Raw genomic sequence first — 26,080 nt, forward strand, 5'->3', positions numbered from 1 at the left:
ATAAAAATGCTATGATGTCACCTGAGGAGCTTTTGGGTAAGATTATCCCTACAGTCTGATAAATTTGGGAAAACCTTTGCAATGTAGAAAAAGCAATTATTTCCAAATAAAAGTGTGGTGTCCTGAAAGCAAAAAAAAGCAAATCAAAACGTACTTTACCAAAGTATTGGTTGTAATGATGTGCTTTCTTATTCAGGTCGTTTTTCTTTTCAGTTGAATCAGAAAGCGAAAATATTACTTTGACAAAGGAAATGATTCATCATAGCCTAGTTATTTTACATCGCAGAAGTTTCCTGTTTTATCAAACGTGCGTGCCCTTTTGAGATCTGCTGTATTTTATGTTACCAGTGTGTAAGAAGCACGGTGGCTCTATTTGAAAGTGATGGGGTTTAAAAAACTCTACCTAACTAAACTTTCATAAAAGAATGCTTAGGGCAGAAAAATATGTCTCCTCCCCATTTACAGGAAGTGTTAAAATTGTATTTCAGGAGTAACTGTGAACCTGTGAACATTTCCAATCCTTTGTCTAGAACCAGTTTCGCTATGTGGATTTCATCACATTAAGTTACCGATTTCCTCCTTTGCTCAATGGTTCCACATGCAGCACACAAATACCATCAGTCATCCCTTCCGTTCAATACAGAATCAGAACCACAGTCACTTAATATCGTCAAACAATTTGATATGGTAATTGAAGGCAGAACAAAACGATTGATGATAATCCTGATCACTCTTTTTTAAAGAAATTAATTCCTCGTGGGCTGTTTGTTTATTTCTGTCAGATAGAATGTGAGGGACATGCTTTTTTATTTTTATTTTTTGAGAAAGGCAAGCTCACTGTGAAGACGAGCAAGATCAAAAACACGTCTGCCATCTTTGAGCCTGAAGGAGTCTTGTGATGGGATTTCAGTATAGGGTAAATAAAATGCATGACACTCATCAGTCATGCTCTTTAAATCATCATATTAACATGAAGATTTTAAATAAAACCAACATAGAAAGCTAAATGCAGTACAATATCTGTATGGTTGATACGTGATTAGCTTTGTGAATTCACATAGTGTTTCACATAACTGCATTTAACTTTATTAAACCTGTGTTACTTTACCTGCGACACTGCGGTCTTTGAGATCCCTCTGTAGTTTGACCCTGAGGTGAGGGAATGGATAGTAGGGACCTTTCCCCTGTTGTGCATACAAAAGGAAAATATGTAACTAATATTCTGCACTCACATTACATGTAAGGTATTTATTTGTGTCACTGGGTGTGAGTTACTGCATCGGCGTCTTTGTTCATAGAATATTTGAGCATTTTATACCACTTCACGGTCATTTCAGTAAACAAGTAGCACTACACCCACCTTCATTTGTTTTTATAAATATAAGAAAAACAAAATCATTTGGTTCTAGTTAGTTCTTAAAATAATTTATTTATTAATAATTATATATTTCTAAGCTTGATCACTTCAAAAGATAGGTAGCGCAGAGCTTTTGTTGACTGAACACAATTTAAGTCAAAATGTGATGGAAAAACTTACAAAAAAACAAACAAATTCTGTTTCAGAGAAAGCTTAAATATTACATAAAACCAATAAAAGACAGTTTCAATGCAGAATTTGTTTTAAAGTTTAGGTCTAAATTTAAGATTACACTTAATTCTTGGAAAAAGCAAATGCCTGAAATGATTTCATTCACAAGGTGGCCACATAAATTTAAAAAATGCTGGCAGTCCAGTAAAGAATGTGGGGAGCCGTGTCCTCTGGTCTTGGTCCACTGAGTTTTGTGAGCTCTAAAGTCACACTGCTGTCTATAAGGAAACTTTAGAGCCTTGTCCGCATCACACTGAAGTGGACGAGCTTCGCGGAGATGCTGATTTCTGCTTCCAGCAAGATATGGTACCTGCCCGCACTGACAAAAGTACAATGACCACGGCATCAATCCGCTTGATCGGTCAGGAAACTTTCCTGACCTAAATGCCAGAGATAATCTTTGGGGCATTGTGAAGAGAGACACGAGACTCTCTTCACAAAGTCTGTTATTAAAACAACCTGAGGCTCCCGAACACTAAGGAGGATTTTAAGTACTGAATACACATGCCGCACAGGACACAGAGATCTTCTTTTTGGTCTAATGCATCATTTTAATTTTCTGAAAGCTGAATTTTTATTTTTTATTAGCTGCAAGCCACGATCATTGAAATTCAGGTTAACACTTATAACATGTCGAGTCTATTCCAAATTTCTTATCAGTCATATTCAAACTTATTGACTTGCATTTGTATGAACTGATATTTTCATATGTCACCTGTCTCTTTTCTTGCCCGTTCTCTGGCCGTCCATCCCTCGGCTTGTCAAACCAGTCGGTCTCGTCTCGCCTGAGGTGATAGGCTTTAGGGACAGAATTCAAACTCATTCGGAGTCAGACCGTTTGCATCTTACAAAACAGGATGGGCTCAAGTGTATCTAAATGTGATGTCATGCTTATAAGGACACAGCTAATTATAAAAGATGAAAACGTATTGGTGATGTACAAACCGAATGGCAAAAGGAACATTGATGTGAAATAAGCAGAAAAGTGACGCAGTTTGTGGATGACTTAGACAGGGTTACTGAAGTGTGCATGATCGAATAGTAAAGGGCAATAAAATCCTCCAGGAATGTAAATGTTGGGTGTTGTAGATATGAATATCAATTTTCCTCAACTGAAAGCAAGCGGTTTTATTCAAAACATATTTTATTACATTTGCAACAAAATCTGCTTCAAACTGCTTTTAAGCAGAATCTGCACTCATTTCCCCCAACATTTAGTCCTAATTCCATCGAGAGGCACACTGCACTTGTGGTTCAGGTTAGTATGTTAGCTCATAGATAACTGTAGAACTGAACTAATACTCTACCATCAGTTGCATCGTCTCTGTTCAATGCCATCATGGAATCACATAGGGCTGCAATTAAGGGAAATTGGTTTACATTGCAAAATCTTGGCAATTGCTATATTTACCAGACAGAATGAAAACAATTGTTCAGAACTTTAAACTGACTTTTTTTCTTTTGCTTATTTTTTATTTTTTTTTGTAAGTAATGTAAAAATAAAGGTCTATATGTTAAAGTCAAAACAGAAAATGGGGGGTATTGATATTTTAGTGGGAGAGGTGCATCATGTTTGTTGTCAGCAAGACAACAAACAAAAACAATAAAATCTCCCAAGTTAAAAGCTGATGAGGAAATGGAGCATGGCCAGGTGGGTCCATAACACAATGTTATGCCTGGCTCGACCTAGTAAGACAATCTTACTAGGTCCCTGAACAAGGAAAACTGACAATATCTTTTTTCCATTAAAATGGAAAAAAAACACATTAAGTGCAAGGCAACTATTATTTGTATCCAAATTCTAGTTGTTCAGTAATCCGGGGGACAGGTTATTTTTTAAGTAATTTTTTTGTAGCCTAAATGACAACAATTAGCCCTGGCAACCATTTTTTTTTAGCTGAAAACTCATTGCATATTTTCTCCATTTGACTTAAAGTGTTGAACTTTACAACAAACTAAACATAGAGGTATGTGTACACATGTAAATCTCGATTAGAAACACAAGTATAACCCACGAAAGACAAAATGATAAATGACATGCAATACACACATTTCAAAAGACAAGCATAAAAGACATGCAAGTTTAAGATTTGAATTTATTATGCAGAAATAAATGTTTTCCATCAAATGTAATGCATTTCATTCTGTGATAACAGCATCTTATGTTTTTTTTTGTGTCGTGTTATCAGAGTGCCCTCGACCATAAAACGTCACAGATAAATTTAGAAACTGTTACATTATATTTGATGGGAGGAATTTCTACAAATTAGATTGTCATGCAAACAGAAAAAGATGAGACTATACAGTGAATGTAAAGAGAAATGCTACAATATATATGCAAGCAAAGTCAGCATGACAGACAAAGACATGCATACACCTCAGATCTGAACCTACAGACAACAGTTATGGACAGGTACTGAAAACAAGATGCACGACAAAGTAAATGTTGAATAGAAGAACAAAAATATAGAAGCATGCACATTTAATACTAATCACAAGCTAAATATTGATGTCATGCATGCTACCGTTCAATGCAGATCTCACCCACAAACTATTATTCACAAAACACTTAAAACGGAAAGAGATGCAGTCTTACAAGTTTGTTTTTTACCTTCACTATCTGACATTGTGCCCTGAAGATCATCCAGCAGCACATAACTCCTACCCCTTGTTGGCTCTTCTCGTATATGTTGCTGCTGCTGGGAATCTTGTAGGGACATGCAGGAACCAAATTGGTCCCTCGAGTCAGCTGAAATAGGAGGCAGGGGCCCAGCTGACGCACGAGCCATGCCCATTGGTTGACCAACAGGGCTTAACGGACTCTCTTCCTCCGAGTTCTGTGCCACGATAGGAATTCGTCCACGACCGCTTTGCACAATTGGAAGGCTGGTGGGCTTGGTGCGACCAGAGGGGGTTTGATAACTTGGACCATCTCCAGATGACTCTCCGTCTCCTTTAAGCCTCAGTGAAGAACTCGAAAGGTCCCTTTTCATTGACAAGTCCAGGCCATAGCACGAAGTAGGTCTGGATGAGGGTCTTGACCGACTACCACTAGGATAAGCAGAGTCCAAGCCCAAGCTCTGGCCCAAATTTAGGGATCCAGCTAAATTGGCTCCCAAGGTAGACCCAAGATACTTTTGTTGCTCTGCAATATTCTTTCGAAGGCCAAATGTAATTTCATCCTGCAGCAGCCTGCTGGATCTGGGCGATGCACTGGTAGAGCCCAAATAGTTATAATCAGTTTCCAAACCCCTGCTGTCTGTTATAGAGGAATACTTGGAGGAGATTTTAGGATCTAGTATTGGAGTTTTGTGCTTTTGGTACAACACTGATGCTGGAAGTTGTTTTGCCGCCTGCTTCTCAAGAGTAAGTCGACTGATGCTGTATTTGTCTGACTTTGGATAGTGTCTTTGGGAATAACTAGAGACACCAGTGCTTGGAGTATAGTAGTTTTGGGAGAGACCCGTCAGTTGTTCTAAGCTTTCTGTGCCACCTGTACTTCGTCTAAACTCCTGCTTGAGCTGCTGCTTCAGGAGTTTTAATTCATAGGGTTCCTCCATTGTATCCTCTTCATCAGGAGTCTTTCCAAAAGCATGGAGCCTAGAGGTGGAGCCCAGATAGTCAGTAGACCCAAGATCTGCAGCACTTCTACGCAAAAGCTTCTCTGCCTTAGCCAGTTCCCTCTCGGCTAGACTATACGACGAAGACAGACCTGTGGAGGTCTTAGCTAACTCTGCAGCATCTTCCAGCAGCATGTAGCTCCGAGGTGTGTGGTGTTCCACCTCTGTGTAGTAGGAATCAGAAACAGCTGACATTGGGCTACCTGCTATGCTTCCCACCTCCAGGGCTCTCAGGTCTAGATGGTTACCGTATTTGTCATATTTGACACCAAGATAAGCTGACGACGTGGGATCAGGCTGACGACTAATGACATCGTATTTAGTCGCATCGAGCTCAGACAGGAGAGCTGCTTGCCTTGCCGCTTTCTGCTGCAACAAAAGCATCTGCTGATAACTCTGCTGCTGGGCAGTGGTGAGTGAAGGAACAGAGGAGTAGATGGAGTGAGATTGGTAGGACTGTGGAGTCTGATAGATTGACTGCTGGTATTGGCTTTGAGGATATTGGTACTGAGAGTATTTTCCATACTCATGCTTGGTTTGGGGAGGAGCAAAATCATCAAGTTCTGAGTGAGGAGCTGTTCTGGGGCGCTCAAGAAGATGATCCTCAATGTCCTCATCTTCACCACCGTCTTGGACACTCCTAGTCTCTCGGATGTTACTAACCTCACTGTCTGACATGTAATCTCTATCCTCTGCGACACTCTGTAAGTAGGCCCTTTCTCTTTTCTCCCTTTCCTTTAAAAGTGCATCTTTTCTGCGATTGATCCCCATCTCCAAATACCTCAGCTTAGCATCAATCTCTTTCTCCTCTTCGTCGAGCTCTGCCTGTCTTTTGCGGAGCTTGGAAGACTCTCGCTCAACCAGATCCAGCTCCCGATCAATGTCTTGTAAGATCTTGGCACGTGCCATGTTTGAATTTCGACACATCCTTCGGCGAGCTGAGTTCGTGGTGTATGCCGTCTGTCCACTTGTTGTTGACTCTTCTTCAGAGGGGGGATTGGGAAGAGTCCTTTTCACCTTCTTTTGCGTCCCCGTGGGTGTGCCACCTGATCCTTTTCCCTATAGCAAATAAAATGGTGACATGATTAAATTAAAAACCTTAACACCCAAACATGTTTGAATATCTGATAACATTTATAGTGTCTAGTATGTAAAGGCAGAGATATCTCTGGCCTGTATTGCTTCCTTGGGTAAGTGATGGTATTTGTGTATCACCATTTTTGCTGTTTCTGCGTTTATTCCCATAAAAGTCACAAAACGTTAATGTGTACTCTACAGTCCAACAAAGTAGTTATTTATCTTTCTTAAAACCTGAGAGTCCTAATTTCTTTCTGCATGTTCAGCTTATTTTAAACAACAATTAATGAAGGTATGGAATTCTCACTGGTAACTTGCTGAGGGAGAATTTTTTTCATATCTTTTCATAAAATTTGCTGCGACAGAAAAATGTTTTCCTTAGATATACTTAAATCCATTTTACTCATTACAAAGCAAATGAGGAAAAAAAAACAACACCAGCAACATCCTGCTCATTTTCTGACAATTGACAAAATACATTTCTTTACCTTTGTGCAAGTGTCTGACATTTGTCACAGTGGTGCAGGATAATGTAGTACTCACCGGATGGCCTTCACCATACTGCGTACCAGATGTTGCCCTTTCTTCTCCTGTTGGACTCATGGGTTTTGGGTCAGACATCGATCGCTGCATGGTTTTGTGTCCCCGAGGACTTGCTGGAGAGGATTTTGATGGGTCAATGCTTTCCCTTAGCTTTTGTGGGCTGGTATCACCTAGGGACTTATCATAGGACACAAATTCAAGGGATTTGCTAGGTGATATACATGGTGATACAGGAGAATAGAGTACTTTAGGGGATTTAGGATGCGCTTGAAGGGAAGAAAATTCTGGTTTTAGGTTGGCAGACTGGGCTATTTCTAAGGGAGTAGGACGTTTCTTCGGTGAGGTCCTTTCTGAGTCTGACACCTCCATTCTCGTGTCCATTCGAATATTCCCATCCACGTCAGTTTGTATAGAAATTTCAGTGTGGGCTTGAATAGACATTTCTGATCCCCCACCCCTATCACCTCTAGCAGTACGGGGACGGCTTTGTCGACTTCTCTGGGCCTCCCATTCCTCTTGGTCCTCATCATCAGTCTGGACGCAGCTATCAACACTCTTTTTGACACTTTTCTTTTTTCTTCCTGCTGTGTAAGCTTTGCTTAATACTTCGTCCTCCTCATCTGTCTGACATCCGCTATCTGTAATTTTTCGAGAAAGCACTGTGCCATCAGGCCCTAGGACAATGGCCTCCTGTACGCCATGTCCTGGAATGTCTGCACCTGGATACATCTGACGAAGCTTTTGCTCTTCTAACTGTAGTCGCAGTTGTTCTTGGAGTCTTTGTATTTGCTCAAGTTGCTGCTGTTGTTGAGCATATGTTTCTTTTTGCATCATCAGATGAGCCTGTCTTTCCTCCTCCTGCTGAGCCAGGATCTGCTGCTTCATGGCTTGCAACTCTTCTAATTCCTTCTGTACTAGGACCTGTTCTTGTTCACGGAATCGCTGGATATTCTGCCGCTCCCATTCCAATTCCTCAGCTAAGCGTTGCTGCTTCAGCTTTTCCATTTCTAGCCTCTCTCGCTCTGCCTGATACTGGCCATCTCCAGGAACCATGGGGGACGAGAGAGCTTCCAGTGAAGCGGCTATTGCCTCCAGGGATGCATCTGTATATGTGTCAAGGGATAAAGATGCCGCTGCTGTAGCTGTACCATTGACAGCAGCAACACCTCCCTTTGAGATCTCCAGGTTAAGAGGAGCATCTCCTTGTTCTTCTGTTGTGGAAATGGTAGAGAGAAAACTTTGGGATCTTGTAAGTGGTAAATTCTGGAGATTGGACAAAGAAGGCATAGTGTCACTTGTGTGCATACCTGAAAAGGTATTATAAGCTGTACTAAATATGGATCCTGGTTGAGTAGTAATTGCATATGTTGATGGGACTGGCGCTGCAACAGATGAATAGACCACTCCATTTGATGACCTTAAAACACTACTTGTCCCAAAGAGTGAACTGACAGCGCTTGTGGCACTTGAATGGGAATATGGGGGGATTGTCATTCCTGCATAACTGCCTTTCTTGGAGTAGTCAACAGCTTCACCTGTCAAAAGTCAAAAATATATTTTTAGTCCATGCTTTTTTAGACAATTCATTATGAATCAAGCCATGCCTTCAGCAAATAAAAAAAATGCTGCCAAGATAAAAAAATAAAAATAAAAATAAAACAATTCTACATAGAGGTGGAAGAAGCAAAACAGGCACATGCAAAAAATTTATGTTGAATGAAAAACAATAAAATCCATGCAAAATAAAACAAAAGAAATGAAAAGTCCACATTAGCCATGAATAAGTAGAGGCAGTTCAAAGTGACATTTAAGTGACAGATCCGCAATGTCACTGCACTGACCTGCATCTGATATCTTCGCTGAGGTCAGATCTACTGCTCCCTCTGTTGTGACACTGAAATTATAACTGTTCTTACTCTTGTACATGAATAACCCAGCTTCTGCAAGATTGGTGTCCGACATGGAGGGCTTAATTCCACCAAACCCTCTCATGCCATAAGGTGTTCGGTCAAATTGATAATGGTCGTCACGGTATCCGAAACGATCCTCAGGCAGAGGCGTGGTAGGCTGCTGAGTCGCACAACTTCCTGCAAATGGCAGCTTGTACACAACATCACAGCACACAGCTCTCTTCCCTGCTGTTAGATCCACTGGTTTGCCATCGTCTGCGATTACGGTTGTAACCACGTCTGCAGATGTCACATCAACCGATACCAAAGTATTGAAAGGTTTTGAGGTACTAAGATCAACAGCTCCTGCCACTGTAGTTCTTCCTGTAGTTAATCCGTTGGCAACACAGGTTGCCACAGGAGGGACTGAAGCAGTGACTGGGATGGCTTGGACACCTGCTGCACCTGTATTCGATCCAACCGAAAGGTTAATTGGGATTTCTGCTGTTGCAAGAGTGGAGGGCTGAGACTCAACTGGTCGATATATAATTTGAGAAACGGGTTCAAAAGCCTTATTTTTTGTCAACTGAAGGGGCACGGACGAGACTTGAGAAACTTCTATGTTGTCACATTGCTGTATTGTGGCAGAACAAGTCACAATAGTGATGCTGTCGGTCATTATTGAAACAGTGGAGGATTCAGTGCTGAGATTGACCACAGGTGATTGCACTGCACTGGTGTGGCGACTGACATCACTCACAAAAGACTGACGTCTTGAATCTGGAGCGGTGGACAGATCAACGCCATTCATGTTTGAATCTGAATCAACCTTAACAGTTCTAAGATCTACCACCTCAGAGGGAAGAGAGGTCGTTTCAGTTTGTGCTAGTATTTGAGGCTTAGGTTTCTCCATTGACATTGGAATACCAGTTGCTCTTGGAGCTGGTTCTGGCGGTGGTGGTCTTTCATGAACAACGGAGACAGTAGTTCTTTGAACTTCCGTAGTAACCACTTGCGATATGAGGTTAGGCATAACAGATGGCTGTGCTGAAGCAGATATGGCCTCAATTATGTGACAAGAACTAGAAACATGTTTCTCTGGGCTACAAATCTCTTGTTTTTCAATAGACTCTGTGACACGTGTATACGCCAGAGGCACTCTGGTTGTCTGAGGAGAAGGGGTTGGTTGTTGTTGAATTTGCTTTGGATATGGGTGTTGAGGCTGTGGTTGATAATAACCCTCATGCTGACCCTGCTTTGAGGGAGATGCCGGTCCAGGACCGGAGGGGGCTTGAGTTGTGACATTGTCAACTGGAGAGCTAGGCTGGGATGGCAGTGTGATGACTACATACGTGTCACGAAGATTGCTGGCATATCTTGGGGAAGAAGGAGACTTTGGTGAAGGTTGAAATGTCTTGCCCTCTGCAGAAGGGCTCAAATTAAGGACTGAGTCATTTGGACCAGTGGGAAGTACTGTAGGTCTTGTCGGAAGAGGGGCATGAGCAGGTGAAGCTGGCTGTGAACCAGGCTTTGGTGCAATTGGTGGTTTGACACCATGTGCTGGTCTGTGACTGTCCATAATCCCATGAATAGCTGGCTTTGGAGGAACAGGAGGTGGAATATGAGGTTTGTACGTTGGAGTAACAACTTGTCTAACAGGCGATCCTTGGGGTGAAGTCATAGTCACCGGCTCAGATTTTTTCACAGGTGCTGAAGCCTGAGGTGGAAGCGGAACTGGGGCTTTCCTGGGAAAAACTGTGGGTTTCGGTGGAGTGGGAGGAGGCTGGGGTGGCGCAACAGGTTCTTCTCCTTTTTCCTGAGAATTAGCCCGGCGCAAAATATTTGGCTTAGGAGGGACAGGGGGAGCTGTTGACACTACAGTAGATATACTAGGTGTGTACTGGGGGACTGTTGGTAGCGGTGACACATTAGCAATCACAGAAGCTGATGATCTCGGAACAGTAGTAGAAAGGTCCACAAGTTCAGCCCGAGAAGTAGAGGCTTCATTGTCAGGCTGCTGTTCTGTCTGTTCTGTCGTGGTTGAAGGGGAAACCTCAGATACTTCTTTTACATGTTCAGATTGCTTTTCTGATGTTATATCTGATGTTCCCGTCACCGCCTGTTCCTTTTTAACTGTAGTTTCATCATCAGAGGATAACTCTCCAGAAGAGCATTGTGTTACCTTTAAGTCTGGAATAGGGTGAAGAACCTTTTTTGATGAAGTACTTTCCATTTCTGGCTCAGGTTGAGTTGGGCTCGTTCCTGGAGTTAGAACTCTTTTCATCAACTCCTCGTAGGCTGCTTCGGCATCTAACAGTGGCTTCCCATCTTTGCCTAATGTCACCGTGCCGCTTTGTGGGAAGGTACTCTCAGCTGGTTGAAACACAATTTTTGGATTAGGGGCTTCATTTTTTGGCTTTATATTTTCATATTCCTGTTCTAGCTGCATGAATTCCTTTCTCTTCTTGATCATGTCCTCATAAACTTCATCGGGCGATCTCAGTTTTTTGGGTTCAACAGGAACAGACATTTTCTCCGTCTCTTCCCGATCAAAAGAATTATCGAGAAGAGATGGATAAACATAGTCTTCGATAAGCATGCCGCCATATACTGTTTCCTTTTCTGCTTGAATTTCACCCATGTCGACTGTCGGAGATTTCGCCTTTAGCATGATTTCTTCATAGGCCTCATCAGCAGATTTGAGAGCTTTCTGCTGAGATTTATCAGTGTTTTGATCATCTGTTGGGGAGTGAAGAGATACAGATATAGGCAGCCGATACGTTTTTTGCACTTCTGCTATTTTTGCAGCATGGATCTCAAATCCTTCAGGATCTGATTCAATACTGGGGGAAAAATCGGAGCAGGACGACCGTCTGATCTCCTCCATTTCGGCTTCCTGTCTCTGTTCCTCAGTTGGTGAGGCATCTTCAATTGGAGAAAGGTTGCTCGGAGGTGTCTTTGTATGCTCTCGCCTTCTTTGGGCCCGAATCTCATCCTTGTCTTTCTTGGACTTTTTTCCTGAGCCCTTTTGCTTTTCTTGCTCCCTGAGAAGTTCTTCCTCCTCCCTTAACTCTTCCTCTTCTGATGAGTCTTCAATAGTTGGTAGCATTTGCCCAGTTTGTCGGTGCTTCGCTTTTCTGTGCTGTTTACCCTCACCGGTACGAACATGACTTGGGCTGCTGTCGCTATCCTCATCCATGGATGAAAGAGACGTCGGCGATGTTCCGGGAGTGAAGCTAGATGCATGTAGGCTAGATGACCCTTCACCCCGAGACCGATCATCTGGAGAGTCTGTTAGACTTTCTATTTCAGGCTCTCCATCTGCACTAGGTATACATATAGGGTTGCTGATTACATTCAGCTCAAAAGATTGTAACTTGCGAGGTGCAGAAATTCTTTGATCTTTCTCTTCTTTTTGCTCTTTCTCATCCTCTTTGACAAAATCAGATTTGTCGGCTGACACTGTGAATTCCTGAACATCATCATCATCGGGACTAATAGTAGTTTTCTTAGTTAGCCGTCTTGTTTTTCCTGATATGCTTTTCTCTTCTTTCTTCTCCTCATTTGGCTTCTTCCCGTCATCTCTAATCTTTCGCCTGACTAAGCTTTCTTCGTCCGATGGAGAGGCGTCCTCATTCTCACTCATTTCTATGATCTGTTTCCTGATAAACTCCTCATCATCTCCGGACATCGGGCTTTCTTTTCCATAACTTTCGCTGCTGTCGTCCAGGGAATCTGCCTTGACATCAATTGGCACAAGAAGCTTTTTCTTTCCAGTACTTTTGGCATTCTTCTCTGAAAGGTTTTTATCCTCTTCTGAACTGGGCGAATCAGGCGAGAGAGAAAGAACCTCCAATTTGCGTCTGGTCTTTAAAGTATCGGTCTGTTTCTCCTCCTGCTCTGTCTCTACCTGGGCCTCTAGAATGGGAAGCATAGAGCTTTCTAGTTTTGCCAGGTCTGATGGGCTTGTGAGATTGTCTTCTTTAGCTTCTTTCACCTCAGGCTGTTTCAAGGTCTCCTCTTGTTTGATCTGGTAAATAGAAAGAAATTCATTGTTACTTCTGGCAGTAAATCTTTTTCAAAAATTTTTAGCATTCTTGTGCGGGGACGGCTTTTTCTTCCATACAGTAATGAAAAGTTGCAACATTTTTTTTTAGTCAACATAAAACCATTTGGTTGACTATATTAAAGCACATGTTCTACAACGTATTACAAATACATTTGACTATGTTTGAAAGACTTTAGCTACTTTCAACTATAATTAAACACCGACAACTATTTCCATTTTCTATATGCTATTAGTTTCTACACCCAATTTAGAAAATACAGCAGAAATATACAATGGTTTAAGGATCTACCGCTACGCTCACTAGACATTACGGTCACCTCAGGAACTGCATCGTCATTGCCATGCTTTTCCACAGGCTTAGTTTGTGCATCCATTTGCTCCTCCCCGCTTTCCTCCTTCAAACCGGCATCGTGCTCACTAACTACAGACTGGATTTCAGATTCTGCTAATGGGATTGAAGGTACTACAGCAGGCACATGGTCTGAAGCTTCACGCTTCTCTGAAGTGGAGCTCACTTCTACATCAAACACTGTATTGCAATCTTTGTCACACACTGCACTTGCTTCAGATACTGAAATAGCTTCCTGCAGGCTGCCAACGACAGCCTGTGACTCATCCTCTTTCTTGTCAGTTTCTGCCTCCCTATCCTTGACTGATGGCTCAACAACTTCCTCAGAGTCATTTTGATATTCTGTGGCACTCAACCCAGCCTCTGCCTCACCCGCACAGTCTTCCTCCTCACAGGTTTTATCGCCGGCTTTTGTTGTTTCGATGTTATTGGCTGAGGCTAGCACAGGTTGTACACTTTTAACTGGCACCTCAACAGCATTCGCTTTTTGCCGTCTTGATTCGACAGATGGTGGATCAGAGATAACCGCTGCTTTGTCAGACTGTTCATCCATCTCTAAAGTGCTATCCGCCAGGCTTTGTTTTCTTGTCTGTGGTACAGCCTCTGCTACTGCAGGAGAGTCTTCTTTTTCTTCAGATTTCTGTAACGACGCCGTCATCTCAACAGGGCTTCCTTCAATAGCCTCAGACTCAGTTTCTTGCTGTATAACTTTATTTATCTGAGCATCCTCTTTTGGCATCTCCTCTGGGACAGTTACTGCTGCAGCACTTTCCTTTTCTACCTCCTTTTCTTTCTCCGTTAGAATATTTTCAGCATTGTTGCTGACTGCCCCAATTAAGCATGCTTCATCATCATGTTTTCTGAGAACTTTTTGGTCATCAACTGTTTCTTTTGTAATTCCCTCCTCTTTTAATGATTTCCCCTTCTCTGATTTTACCTCTGCTGGTTCTGCTGTGCCTACTTTTACTTCAGCGTCAACTCCCACTAGTTCATTATCTTTCTCAGGTGTTTTATCCAGAGCAATTTTCTTGTCGTCAATAATTTTCTCAGAGTCTTTCGTTTCACTGGCGTACTCCATATTTGCTTTCTCTTGAACTTTAGTTTCTTTCTCTAATGGAGCTGCAACAGGAGAGACATATACCAAATCTGGCTCCTCTTCTTTATCTGTAGCCTGTTTTTTTGTTTCAGCTTCCTGACCAACTTCCTCTAACACTTCAGGAGAATGTTTATCTTCAATGACTGAAGAAATCTCTAATTCTGTATCGTTTGCTGGTGTTGCTCGCAATGCTTCCCCTGTGTTGTCAATTGCATCGACTTTGGCAGCAGGGTTTACAGAGGTTATGACCTCTGATGCTGACATATTATCTGCAGTAACATCATTAGAAACAACTGCTGCAACAGTGTCTGCCCCAGATTCTCCAGTGATGTCTCGTTTGTCGATCTCTAATGTTGCGTCTGATAGAGTTAGCTCTGGCATATTTTGGGGTTCGTCAGTTGAAACGCCACATATTTTCTCTTCGTTTTCGTCGGTCGCAGTCGAGTCTGGATTTACTGGAGGTGAAGTCTCCTCAGTGACTGTATCATGGATCACCGAAGCAGCTGGCTCAACTGTCGCTTCTGGGAGCTTCTCAGGTGTCGACTCCACGATTTTATGATCTTGTGCAGGAGCTGCACCCTCGCTTTGAGCAGTCTCGGCATCCAACCCAGTTTCTACCTTGACAGAGTCAGCTGTGTTACCTAAAACAGCATTTGCCGATTGGCTTTGTGTTTCATCTTCAACAGTTACAGACAGACCCTCTGCCCTAATGTCAATGCTATCTTGTTGCTGGACTGCTGGGATTTGACCGGCAGCTCCACACTGTGTTTGCAGTTCAACATTAAGAACCTGTGCGTCAGACTGAGGATGATTCTCTGGCGCTTTCTCACAGCTACTCCGTTGTTCCTCAGCTGCTAGAATTTCACTGACATTTGCGCTCTGTGTTTGTTGGTTAGTGTCAGGTAGCACTGTGCTCAGTTCTGCTATGTTCTCAGAACTGAGCGGTTTGTCTTCAACAGGTGGGATTTCTGAGTTTATCTCAGCTAAACTCTCCGAATTTAAAAGCTGCTGATCAGACGGTGATTCATCTGCTAATGAGCGCGTTATCAGTTCTTCTGAATCAGGCGTTTCCTGAGGGACGGCCTCTACAGGAGTGTGTGTGTGTTCAGGTGAAACTGGTGTGGATGCATTTGCTACCTTGATCTCGGCAGCAGGTGGGGTTGGATCTATTGGTTCAGCTACAGGTTTGCTATCTACAGCAGCAGGAACTGGGGTGGCGGAGGGGTCGGGGGGCGGAGCGGGTTCTTGCTTCTTTGGGGACGCCGTGGATGGTGGTGGGACGTCTCCCAGCTGGCCTGACATTGCTTTTTGAGTCTGACAGTTCAGGCAAAGCCATTCCTTCTGCAAGACAAACACGATGACAAGTATTCAGTAAATACAAAGCCTCCAGATCTGTTTAACAATGACAAGTTTCTCATGTTCAAAGTTATCATTAGCAAAAAAAAAAATGCTTTTATGTTAAGTATTTCATACATTTTTGTAAATGTGTTCAATAATTTTCCATCACTTATTTCACCAGAGTTTCAGATAATTGATGGGCTTTTTTTGTCATATTTTGGGGATTTGTGTCCAACATTTGCTGTGAATTTTATGCCAATAGCCTCACTAGGAAAAACAAATTAGAAACATGCCAATATTTGTAAATGTAAACGTAAGCAAAAATACACTCAGCATCAACACATTTCATCTGAAAAACACAACATAAAATCTCATTGAATTTTTCTGACTGTGCGCATGTGTAAACTGTAAGCTGGCAGGAGAACTGAAAAAATTGCAGTCAAAGTCCTGACTCTTGTTCTAATGATACACATTTTGCTATTTATGCAAAGTACAATAGGTGGCTACAAATCCCTCTTCGAAATCACCTGGTGCAAAGTGCCTTTATAGCAGTGTTGTCATGCTGCAACTGTTTTATTAGTGTTATCTATCCCCATGTGTTTGCTGTAAAACAGTACTCTAGCGGAAGATGCTTTACGTAAACTGAATGCCCTCCTGTGTGCTTTTATTCAAGAAGTGGATCTATTGTTGGTATGCAATGTCCCATGCTGCTTTGCTAAGGCGGAAAAATGATAAGCAATCAATACGGTGAGACTGGAGATCAAAAAATAGCACAGACTCGCACACTCTCGACATATTCTTGAGTAGATGCGAGGCGCAGACAAATACCTCGGTTCACAGTTTGCCAAGTGTGCCAACATCCTTCTATAACCTACCCCGACAGGATTTAGTGCTAAAAATGAATTTCAGAGTCACGCAGCCCATCTCTGCGCATGGAGAGCTGGAGAAACAGCAAGACAGGAGGGAGGTGGAAGACGATGACAGAGGGGGGAATTTAGCAGCAGCTCAGCTTGATTAAATAAGGCATGAACCGCCATGTTGTAGCCCATGCCTTGGAATGATTAACACACCTGCATGTGGATTTCTCTAATAAGAGCATGGGAAGGCACATAGAGATGCACTGCTTCCTGACACAGAACCATGATGCGGGGGGGTTTCAGCGAGATGACTAGAAAGAGCAGGCACTGAAAGGTAGAGAGAGATATGGCTGCAGATAGAAATACTCACTCCGGCTGTTAGTGAGCTCCAGCCTCCTCAGAGCCTGTCATCACTGACGTTATCGAGAAATTTCAATGGGAACGTCTTCCTACCCATTCCCCTCGGTCACTGTCTCTCTTAGAGCTACTGAGGGGAACTGAGCCAACTGCAGCCTCCACACAGAAATAGATTCCTTTCAACTTTTCACCAAAGAAAAGGCAAGGCTGATAAAAAAAAACAAAAACAAAAAAAAACTGAACATGTATAAATGCAACACACACAAAATCGATGGAGATTTCATAACTTACTCAGCAGAATGGACATCACTCCATGAGTCAATACTTTTTTTTTTGACAATTAGTGATAATTTGCTTCTATTAAGTCATCTTACTAATCCATTCACTAAGTCTGTCAACAAAGGCTATACAAAATCCATATTTATATACAGAATAACTAGTTTCAGCACCAATCTAAGCACCAATCATCTGATGCCGTACTGTTCTAATTTATGAAACAGTATGTTGTGATAGATTGGGTCAAGTACTTTTTTAAGGCCTGTGACAACCTTCGCCTTTCTTTGGACTCATGTTAGTTTTAATTTCTCCAATATATGTAGTGCATGTATGGAAGCCCATTTCCGCCATGAAAGAAAAAATAAAAAACTAACAGGAAGTCATAATTTTGACTGTCAAAGTCATAGTTATGAGATTCAATTATATTAAATTATAACTTTGAAAGTCAAAATTATGAGTTTGAAAGTCGACATTATGACTTCCTGTTGGTCTTTTTTTTTTTTTTTTTCATGGCAGAAATGGGCTTCCATATAATGCACTTATTAAGAACAGAAAAATAATTTTCACACCATTATGAGTTTCGCTAATTTTATTTTGAGGCCACAACAGCAAATTGACGGCTCGAGGTGCATGATGAGAATAAAATTTAATTGTAACTGAACTCATGAAAGCAACAAAACAGGCTGGCGGCAATAAAAGAGGATCTTGCATTGAATGAGAAAACCAAATAACTCCTTTAGACAGGGAGATGGATTCCTGGAATTCTAAAAAAGGTGAGTTAATTAGCAGATGAGAAACAACTGGGTAACGCAGGAAGCTGAGGGACTGGTGGAAGGTGTTGAGTAAATTAGGGAACACAGAAAACAATCACGTCAACCAAACAGGACAGAAATGCAAGTTTGGGAAAAATGAAACTCAAAATACTACAGATTGTGATAAAAACTGACATGCATATTGTATTGTGAAACTCTGTCAGATCCAGCAATAAGTATGCTTTCCTTTTTTTTTATATAAAAGAACAGTGTTAGAAGAATTTTATCCGACATGATTTCATTCACTTTTAAACCCTAAAGCTTTCGATAAAATTAAAGTCTGAATGTTGTTGCCCTTCTTCTCACTGATGAGTTTCCATCTTAATTATAATGCATCAAGCTGCTGGTGGAACATTACAGCCTCAGCTCCTTTGTGAGCCAAAAAAGATCTTTGCCTATTGATGTAGTTGACACTGCCTGGTTCAGTGGGCTGAGATCAGATGGGTCCTCTTTTACTATTATACACCAAATATTTCTTATTTGAAAAAAGAAACTAAATAAGGAATAGAATATATTTCATCCTAAATAAATAAGAGACAAAAACGAAGATCATTTAACTCTTAGAAATCAAACAGCAGACAAAAAGCCAAAGAAACGTCTCGGCGCAACGCTAGCTCTGGCTCCCGACACCGGTAACTAGGCAACATTTCAATATAACAGATATTGTTCGAGCTTTATTGAAGAAGTGACATCTCTGTCTCTGATCAAAAAGTGATTCCAAGCGCCAAGAAGCTGCCTTGCACACCTCCATCGTATTTTAAAAAAAAAAAATTTTTTAGCAATCTTATGGTTCATGTTCACGAAATGATTTTTGCCAGACAGTAAATTTTTACCAATAAATGCAGTGTAAGTGACTCACAGATATGAGTCACGAGCGCTCAGACAAATTACAACAGTCAGGTTGTCATGCTCTGTACTCCTTACAGCTGCAGCGGGTGATACCCGTATCTTTTATGACGCCGCCTTCCCACTCCCCCCCTTCGTCCACTCAGGCTCCCTTTTTCTTTTCTTTTTTTTTTGTCACAGTAGCTTATTGTCTCTCCTCTCCTCTGGCCTGTTCTTATGATTTCTACGTCGGGACGTTGTTTAGTTTGTGCTCCTCATGCCACCGCACAACAAAATTCCACTGGTATGCAAGTGTTTCAATGAATCCGCTAAATATAAAAGATCACATCTTATAACTCTCCAAAAATATACTGGACTTTAGTTTCATGCTTCGCGCATAAAGAATTATTTGCAGTTAAACCTTTTGCTTATTCCAAGCTGTTTTGTTGGTTTCTCCATATATCATCTGAACAAATTAAAAAAAAAACAGCCAGTATGTGATTAGGTGGGGGGGGGGAGTGAAAGAGAGAGCAGCGGCAGTCAGGATGTAACAGCCTGTACTAACAAGATGAGGCCGGTGCCAGAATGTGTGGGTTTTCAAGTCTCAGTGAGGTTCTGCCTGCCTGTCCTCCAGTCTCTGATGAAAGCTCAGTGCTGGCACGCTGGATGCTTCGCGCCCCCCCACCTCACCCCTCCAGCCATTCTCCTTGGCACAAAATGCTCAGTAGCTAAAATATGGCTCTGGCCAAAGCAGGCAGAAATTAGTAAATTAGACAGGGGATGAGGCAAAATCCTTGTGGAGGGCTAACTGTCCAAATCGCCACTTGCTAAACCTGAAAAAAACGATGCGGTGCCTTGCAAAAGTATTCATACCCCCATTAAAATGTTCACATTTGAGGTATTTTTAGAATATGTTATGCATACTAAAAGAAAGCTTTACACACAACTGTGATATTGTTGAATACCGTGATGACATCAGTTGCAAAAAGCAATCATCTTTCACTCCCGTTCCCCTCTAAAGGCCCCCATCCGTTTCCGTGACAATTACATTTCAAATCAGGTAAAAGTCCATCTAAAAGGGTCGAATACATTAAGAGGGCGCAGAATGTAAACTATATTGCCTTTGGAATATTAGACAAAAACAAAACTTCCCATTATTTTTAATGCCGTGTGCATCCAGTCTGAGTGCGTTCTTGCCGTTTTTCAAAGATCCCTGGGTAAACGTTGCTATCTTCAGATGTGCAAAAATGATAGAGGCATACCTCATATGACTTGTAATTAAAATGGCAACATCCAGTGTTTTTCTAAAGTGTTTGCTCAGCTGAGAAGAACACAAAGGCACAGTGCAGCACTTTTCGGATTTCTTTTTACACATATTTTAGTTTTTTTTAAAATAATGCATCGTTTTCCTTCAGCTTTAGAACCATATAATACTTTCTGTTTATGTGACATTAAAATATATTGAAATTTGTAGTGTTAACATTAGAAAACAATCCCACTTTAAGAGGTATGAACACTTTTGCAAGAGGGATATACTTTTTATTTGCTTGCACTGCACCTTCCAAATTAGTTAATTAATTCAACTAAAAGAATCCCAAAAAGACTAACATGTTCCCCATTTCAAATCATAAAATTATGATCCCCACAGAATGACACTGTTAAAGGAGGAGATACGACAGAAGATAATGGGAGGGGGCAGCCCTCTAGTCCCTCGTGTTCTCCCCCTCTCCTGCTTTAGTGGATCTCTTTTGTGGCTGTTACTATTTTTGCACACATCAGGCTCTAGGCCAAGTGATGGTGAGAGCCGTGAACACTGCATGGAGTGAATACAGATAAAAAATTTAAAAAAATACATAAACAGCAACAGATCTACCTAAAGACCGGCCTGTTAGGTGATACACAAAACAAAGCGGACGTATTAACGATTAGAAGACTAATGAATGGCAAGTTGGTGATGAAAGCCCGGTGTGTGTATCGTTGGTCTTTATCTGCCAGTGCAGATTGTGGGGAGTTCAGAACGGGAGAAACTGTGGACGTGATCGCAGAATAACGAGAAGGAGGAAGACAAAGTAATTTTTTAGATCTTCCAGTAAAATGGATAGAAACATGGCTTTGTTTGTCTAAATTTATTTTTGAAATATATATATATATATATATATATATATATATATATATTTATCTCTGTCTCCACATGGGAAGGTTTAGGGAGCAGCTTTTTTCTTCTTCTAGAAATCCCCTTATTTTTTTAAAGATAAACTTACTTTTGTTTCCTTTCCTTTGAAGACAAGAATACGACAGAGGTGTCCAACTTTACCCACATTTTTACCCCATTAAACTTCCTCAATAATGATCAAATTAAACATGTTTTAGGGGTGTCAATTGTGATATTGGCAATTAGGAAAAAAAAATTTAACTATTATTTCTGTGACTAAATTTCAGTGGTAGAAATGTACTAAATCTTTCCAAATCTTCAGGGCAAAACTCGAGTAGCAATGATGGGAAGTTCATTCCCATGATTTATTCTTCCTTTATGTCATGCCCCCCTTCTCAAGAGTGCACATCATGATGTATGGCATTTTGAAATCCATATGTAAAACCTGCAGTCGAGTTGGTCAATTATTAATGTCCAACCAAACATCCCTGTCCCTGTCCCTGTCCCTGTCCCGGCTTTAAAACATCGGGTTTTCAAGGCGGTGGCAGTGAGACCGCCGTCTGATGAAAACCGAAGCGTAGCTGTAGATTTTCTTGCTGATGGTGAGACGAGATGAAACACTCCAACTCTTTGATTTGTGCTTGTTAGCAAAGTCGTGCCACTCCCGTCTTACGCAAGGCTCTTCCAACAGGCGCTCTCGTTACTGAAAAGGCCAACATGACATGAAGTCTGATCTGGAGGAACATTGTTGCTCAGCGCCAGGCATACTTTTACAGAAATCCCCTTACATCAAAAACAGAAACGGCGAGACGGTGGGGGAAGAAGAGAAGGACGAAAATAGATGGCAGTAAGAAGCACAGAAATAACTAAAATGATAGCTCACAGATAAACAACAAAAAAAAGGATATAACAGTGTGAAGTGACAAAAATATCAGAGAATCAAAATCAAATGTGCTGTTGGCCTGTTCGAGTTGCGTTGTTGGGGATTTAGACAAGAAGACAATGAAGCCTGAGAGGAGATGAAAAACATCCTGCTGCCCTTTAAATCTTTTAAGGAAATCCAGATTACCCCCCGACCCCCCACGTGGCGATATGCACGCGCACTCACCGTAATTTATCTCAACAAAAAGACAACATGAAGCATATATACCCGACGCATGCTGACAACGCAGCCACTTAAAACATCACACCTACATCAGGTGAGGTGTCTCCAGTCACGCGTCCAATTCAGTGCTCCACAGTTTCACTTACAAACCCCCCTCCCCCAGCAGTTAAATATCCTGGCTCCTATTCTTGGAACAGCACATGTACCCACAGCCACGCCCTCACATGCGTCAGCGAGTCAACCTTTGCTGGCAGCTGACGTGACGACAGCGAGTGACACAGACGTGACACACACTACGTGGGGGGTTAGATGGCTCAACGAAAGTCTTGTGTGCAGAACATTCTGTATGCTGTTCATTGTTTTTCACCCCAAGTTGGATTTAAAAAGGCACCTAGAGGTTCAGCTGTGTCATAGGTGAACGGACACTAGATGGCTTTATGAAGTCTGGATGCAAATCTGGAGTTAACCGATCTGAACAGAGTTGACTTGTGAGGAATAAACGTCGTAAATACAGTTTGTGACATAAAAGATTCTTCTGTGACGGCAAAGCAAAATATCCTCTGAGCTCAAAGTGAAAATGACACGGTACGGGTAAGGGTTCAATAAGATGAACTGTCTACGTTTAAGTAGATATATGTATATTTTTAAAAACTAGTCTTAAATATTCCACGCTGAAGTACACCTAAATAAAGTGCTGGACCTTTTTGGAGGCCCCCGGGTCTTTGGAAGAGAAACTGGCCCTCAGCATCACAGATACCCAGCCATGCTTAACAGCAGGCATCAGAATGTTTTCCACTGATGGTCCATTGTTTTTACGCCATGTTTGTTCTCAAAATGCCCAATCTTAATCTTATTTTGTTAAAACTGCAACTGTGTCCCGATGGCATAATATCAGACAGATCATTCCTGGGGGGAAAAAAATACAAATAAAAATAAAATCAGAGCCTTACTGCTGTCAGTCAAACTAGTGTAAGTGCTGCTCACACCCTTCGTCAAATTTCCAGGCTAGGTCCTCGGTTTTCCCTAAACTCCCTACTGCACACGGCAGCAGAGTTTAGGAAACATCACAGGTTTACACTTGTGATGCTTGAACAGAAAACATTTTTCTGTCACTCAGATCATGTGCTGGCAATGAAACAAGAATCTAAAGGTTGTCTTGGAGACTTTGTTGTCCGTTGTTTGATTCGGTTCTGCAGCAGTGAGCTGGAATAATAGGCCTTTAATGTCCAGCAAACCGGAAAGTTGCATTGCAGGTATTAAACATTTGCAGAAACTAATGAAGCAAATGAAATGAAAAACAGTTTGAGTATCAATAAATGTGTCAGGTATTTGACGAAAATAAGTCTTATAATGGAAAGATTATAGCCTGTGATTACTTTTGAAAATTTTCTGAATTTTTTTGTATAAAGAATTCAAATTAGATTAATTTAATAATATTCCATATTGCAGAATTTTCTAAAATGCCTGAAAAAATTTAATTATCAATGGCAGATTACCCAACAAATTAAAGATTTTTATGTCAGTTTCAAAGAGATATGCGTGATATTTTCAAGTACCAGGTTGGTTTGACAAAGACAAGCTAAACAACCTAATTTTAAAAGGTAAAAAAAACGAAGGTTGGATGGAAATAGTAACGGTTTTAATTCCATTTTAGTTCTACTTCCCGTTACGGAAGAAATCCAGGAGAGCTATAAATATGCAGCAGATTACCTAAAGACAAAAATAAATCGAAGCAAGCAGCAACCACATCCTGCCAGTTACCAAACTCAAATGATTAACTGTGATCACTGCCCGTCAACACACATGTACATGTTATAAAATTAAACCTGGAGTATACATTTCTGAGCCTGTGTGCATAATCTTGGAGTAAATTCAGTTTTAGTTTTGAAAATGTTTACGTTTTTAGTTGAATAATCATCCTAACCTATTAAAAGCGATTCAAAACGATTATTAAAAGCCCAAAATTAATAAGGTGTAGATGCAGTGCATTAAATTATTGAATAGATATGCAAATGTTGAAGAATAACAATGTACTTAGGTAATCACAATATCCTGATTAAAAGTGTAGTGGGCAATTTTCATGAAATACCCAAAGGTCTGGCATGTCTACAACCAACAACATAGAAAAACAACAAGAATATGTACTTTGTTTTAAAAGCAAAAGGCGTAGTTAAGATGGAAAGTACTTCAGCAATAAATAGCTTTCCTACCTCGCCTAAATGAGGATTAGGATTAAATCCACACAGATTGCACACGTTCTTCTTGCACTCGGTGCACACACTGTAGTTGGGGGCGTCTGATGATCCAACGTTGAGCTCCAAGTTACAGAGAGGGCAGTTTCCCTTGGCAACTGAAGTTTCAGACTGAGCAGACTCAGCCGCTGTGGACTTCTCTTCCTGCTCTGCGGCTGCGCGTCTGGGGGGCTCTCTGGACCCGGCAGGCGGGGTGTCCGGAGCGGAGTCGGAGTCCGGTGGAGACCCGGGTGCAGAGAAAGGAGAGTCAGGAGGAGAACCTGGTCCAGAGTCGGGTGACCCTGGCGGAGACTCGGGTGCTTTGGTTTCCTCTCCAGAGACAAGAGTGGTGGCTGAGCTCAGAAGCGATGAACCGAAGCTGAACATTTGAGATGCAGCGGCAGGAGGCTTCGCTGACTCCGTCAGCCCTCCCAGACCCCCAAACAGCTTTCCAGCCATGGATTCTTCTTGTTTTGGCGCAGCCTGTGTGGGAGGCTTCGATGACTCCATCAGTCCACCAAATCCACTGAATAGTTTCCCCGTAACCGATTCCGACGCTTGCGCGGCTGCCGCGGGGGGTTTAGCCGAATCCGTCAGCCCTCCTAAGCTGATGCCGCCCAAACCCCCAAAGAAACTCGATTCTTGTTTGGCTTTAGCTGGGGACTGCTGAGGGCTGGACCTCTGCTGAATCGGACGCCCTGTTTTGGGGTCAATCTTGGGCGACCCTGCCAATGAGGAGCCTGGAGAAAGGGGTCCAGGAGATGAGGAACCTGGGGATTTCTGCCTTGGTGTCGTTGGCGGCGTCAGCCCTTGGTCGGAGGTGCTCTGCTGCTTTATCAGCAGCTTTCCGGGCTTGCCGCCTCGCTGAGGCGAGGGTGGGCCAGAGCCTTGCATGGGCTTTGACATGCCAGGAGGATCCATGCCTCCCATTGCTCGCTGCATCTGACAGTTCAGGCAAAGCCACTCTTTACCCTGCAAATGAAAAGAAGACAAGTCAGATGTTGTGGTTTTTGTGACCATTGTTCATTAGTAGCTTGACAAGACAATGGGCAGGAAGAGCGACACACCAATTGCACAGGATCAGGAATCAAAACCTGGGACAGCTGCGTCAAGCACCATAACCCTCATATATAGAAGGTCTGGTGTATAGCATGTAACCATGACAAGTTAGATATAATTGAATCACATTTTTAAAAACTGCTGTGAGAGGAAGTGGTGTGTCTTCATGTTTACACAGTGCCTTGCAAACCTATTCATACATCTTTTCTAAAGAACAGCTTCTCAGCTATCAACCCTGCTGCAGTGTGGAGGAGCTTGTAGGTAGCGATGTTGTAGCGATCACTACACGCTGCGACAATCTCGCTCCACGATTGGCTGAAGACCTCGACAGCTTCTTCTGCAAGTTTTAAATCCAATCCATGGCATCTCTATCCTACTTAAATCGAAGCAAGCAGCAACCACTGCTTGCATTGATTTAAGTGGGATAGAGATGTGATTACATGGACCCTTATACCAACAACTTCGCAACTCTCTCCACTCCCCCACCCCTCTATGACTTCCTGCCTGCACTGAGAAAGGTGTAAACAGGCTTTTTCGGCATTACAAGACCAGGAAAGCTTTCCTGATTCTGCCTGAAAGCCGGCGCTGACCAACTCGCCCACATCTTCAGATTTAACAAGTCTCTGGAGCTGTGTGAGGTTCCCTCCATCACCATCCCGGTCCCCAAGAAACGAACCACAACATAACTTAAACGTCTACAGGCTTGTCACACTGATGTTTGTGGTCATAAAATTCCTTGAACAACACGTTTTGAAGGTCAGCCAGAAAGCTACCACTTGTGGTCCCAAAAACTCATTTTAGGATACGAGGTGATTGCTCATTTGAACTCGTAACGTC

The 26,080-nt window shown here is 42.0% G+C and overlaps 1 protein-coding gene across 7 annotated transcripts in view; it reads right to left on the reverse strand.

Moving 5' to 3' along the window:
• The window catches only part of pcloa (piccolo presynaptic cytomatrix protein a), a 57,144-nt gene that overhangs the window by 19,753 nt on the left and 11,311 nt on the right, over positions 1–26,080 (reverse strand). For 5 of the 7 annotated variants that reach the window (XM_081603995.1, XM_017302719.2, XM_008400622.3 and 2 more), the window contains exons 3-10: positions 24,164–25,156; positions 15,369–15,572; positions 8,670–12,747; positions 6,829–8,363; positions 4,200–6,267; positions 2,896–2,943; positions 2,304–2,386; positions 1,109–1,184 (exon numbers count right to left, since the gene is read on the reverse strand). In XM_081603995.1, coding sequence (XP_081460121.1) covers positions 1,109–1,184; positions 2,304–2,386; positions 2,896–2,943; positions 4,200–6,267; positions 6,829–8,363; positions 8,670–12,747; positions 15,369–15,572; positions 24,164–25,156 — 9,085 coding nt within the window. Of the gene's footprint in view, positions 1–1,108; positions 1,185–2,303; positions 2,387–2,895; positions 2,944–4,199; positions 6,268–6,828; positions 8,364–8,669; positions 12,748–13,103; positions 15,341–15,368; positions 15,573–24,163; positions 25,157–26,080 lie in introns of those variants that run through there. The other 2 variants (XM_017302720.2, XM_008400615.3) reach the window with 2 other exon arrangements.

The sequence above is a fragment of the Poecilia reticulata genome, chromosome 23 (assembly GCF_904066995.2).
Source record: "Poecilia reticulata chromosome 23, P_reticulata-male-v2, whole genome shotgun sequence".
In the NCBI taxonomy this organism is placed as follows: Eukaryota; Metazoa; Chordata; class Actinopteri; order Cyprinodontiformes; family Poeciliidae; genus Poecilia; species Poecilia reticulata.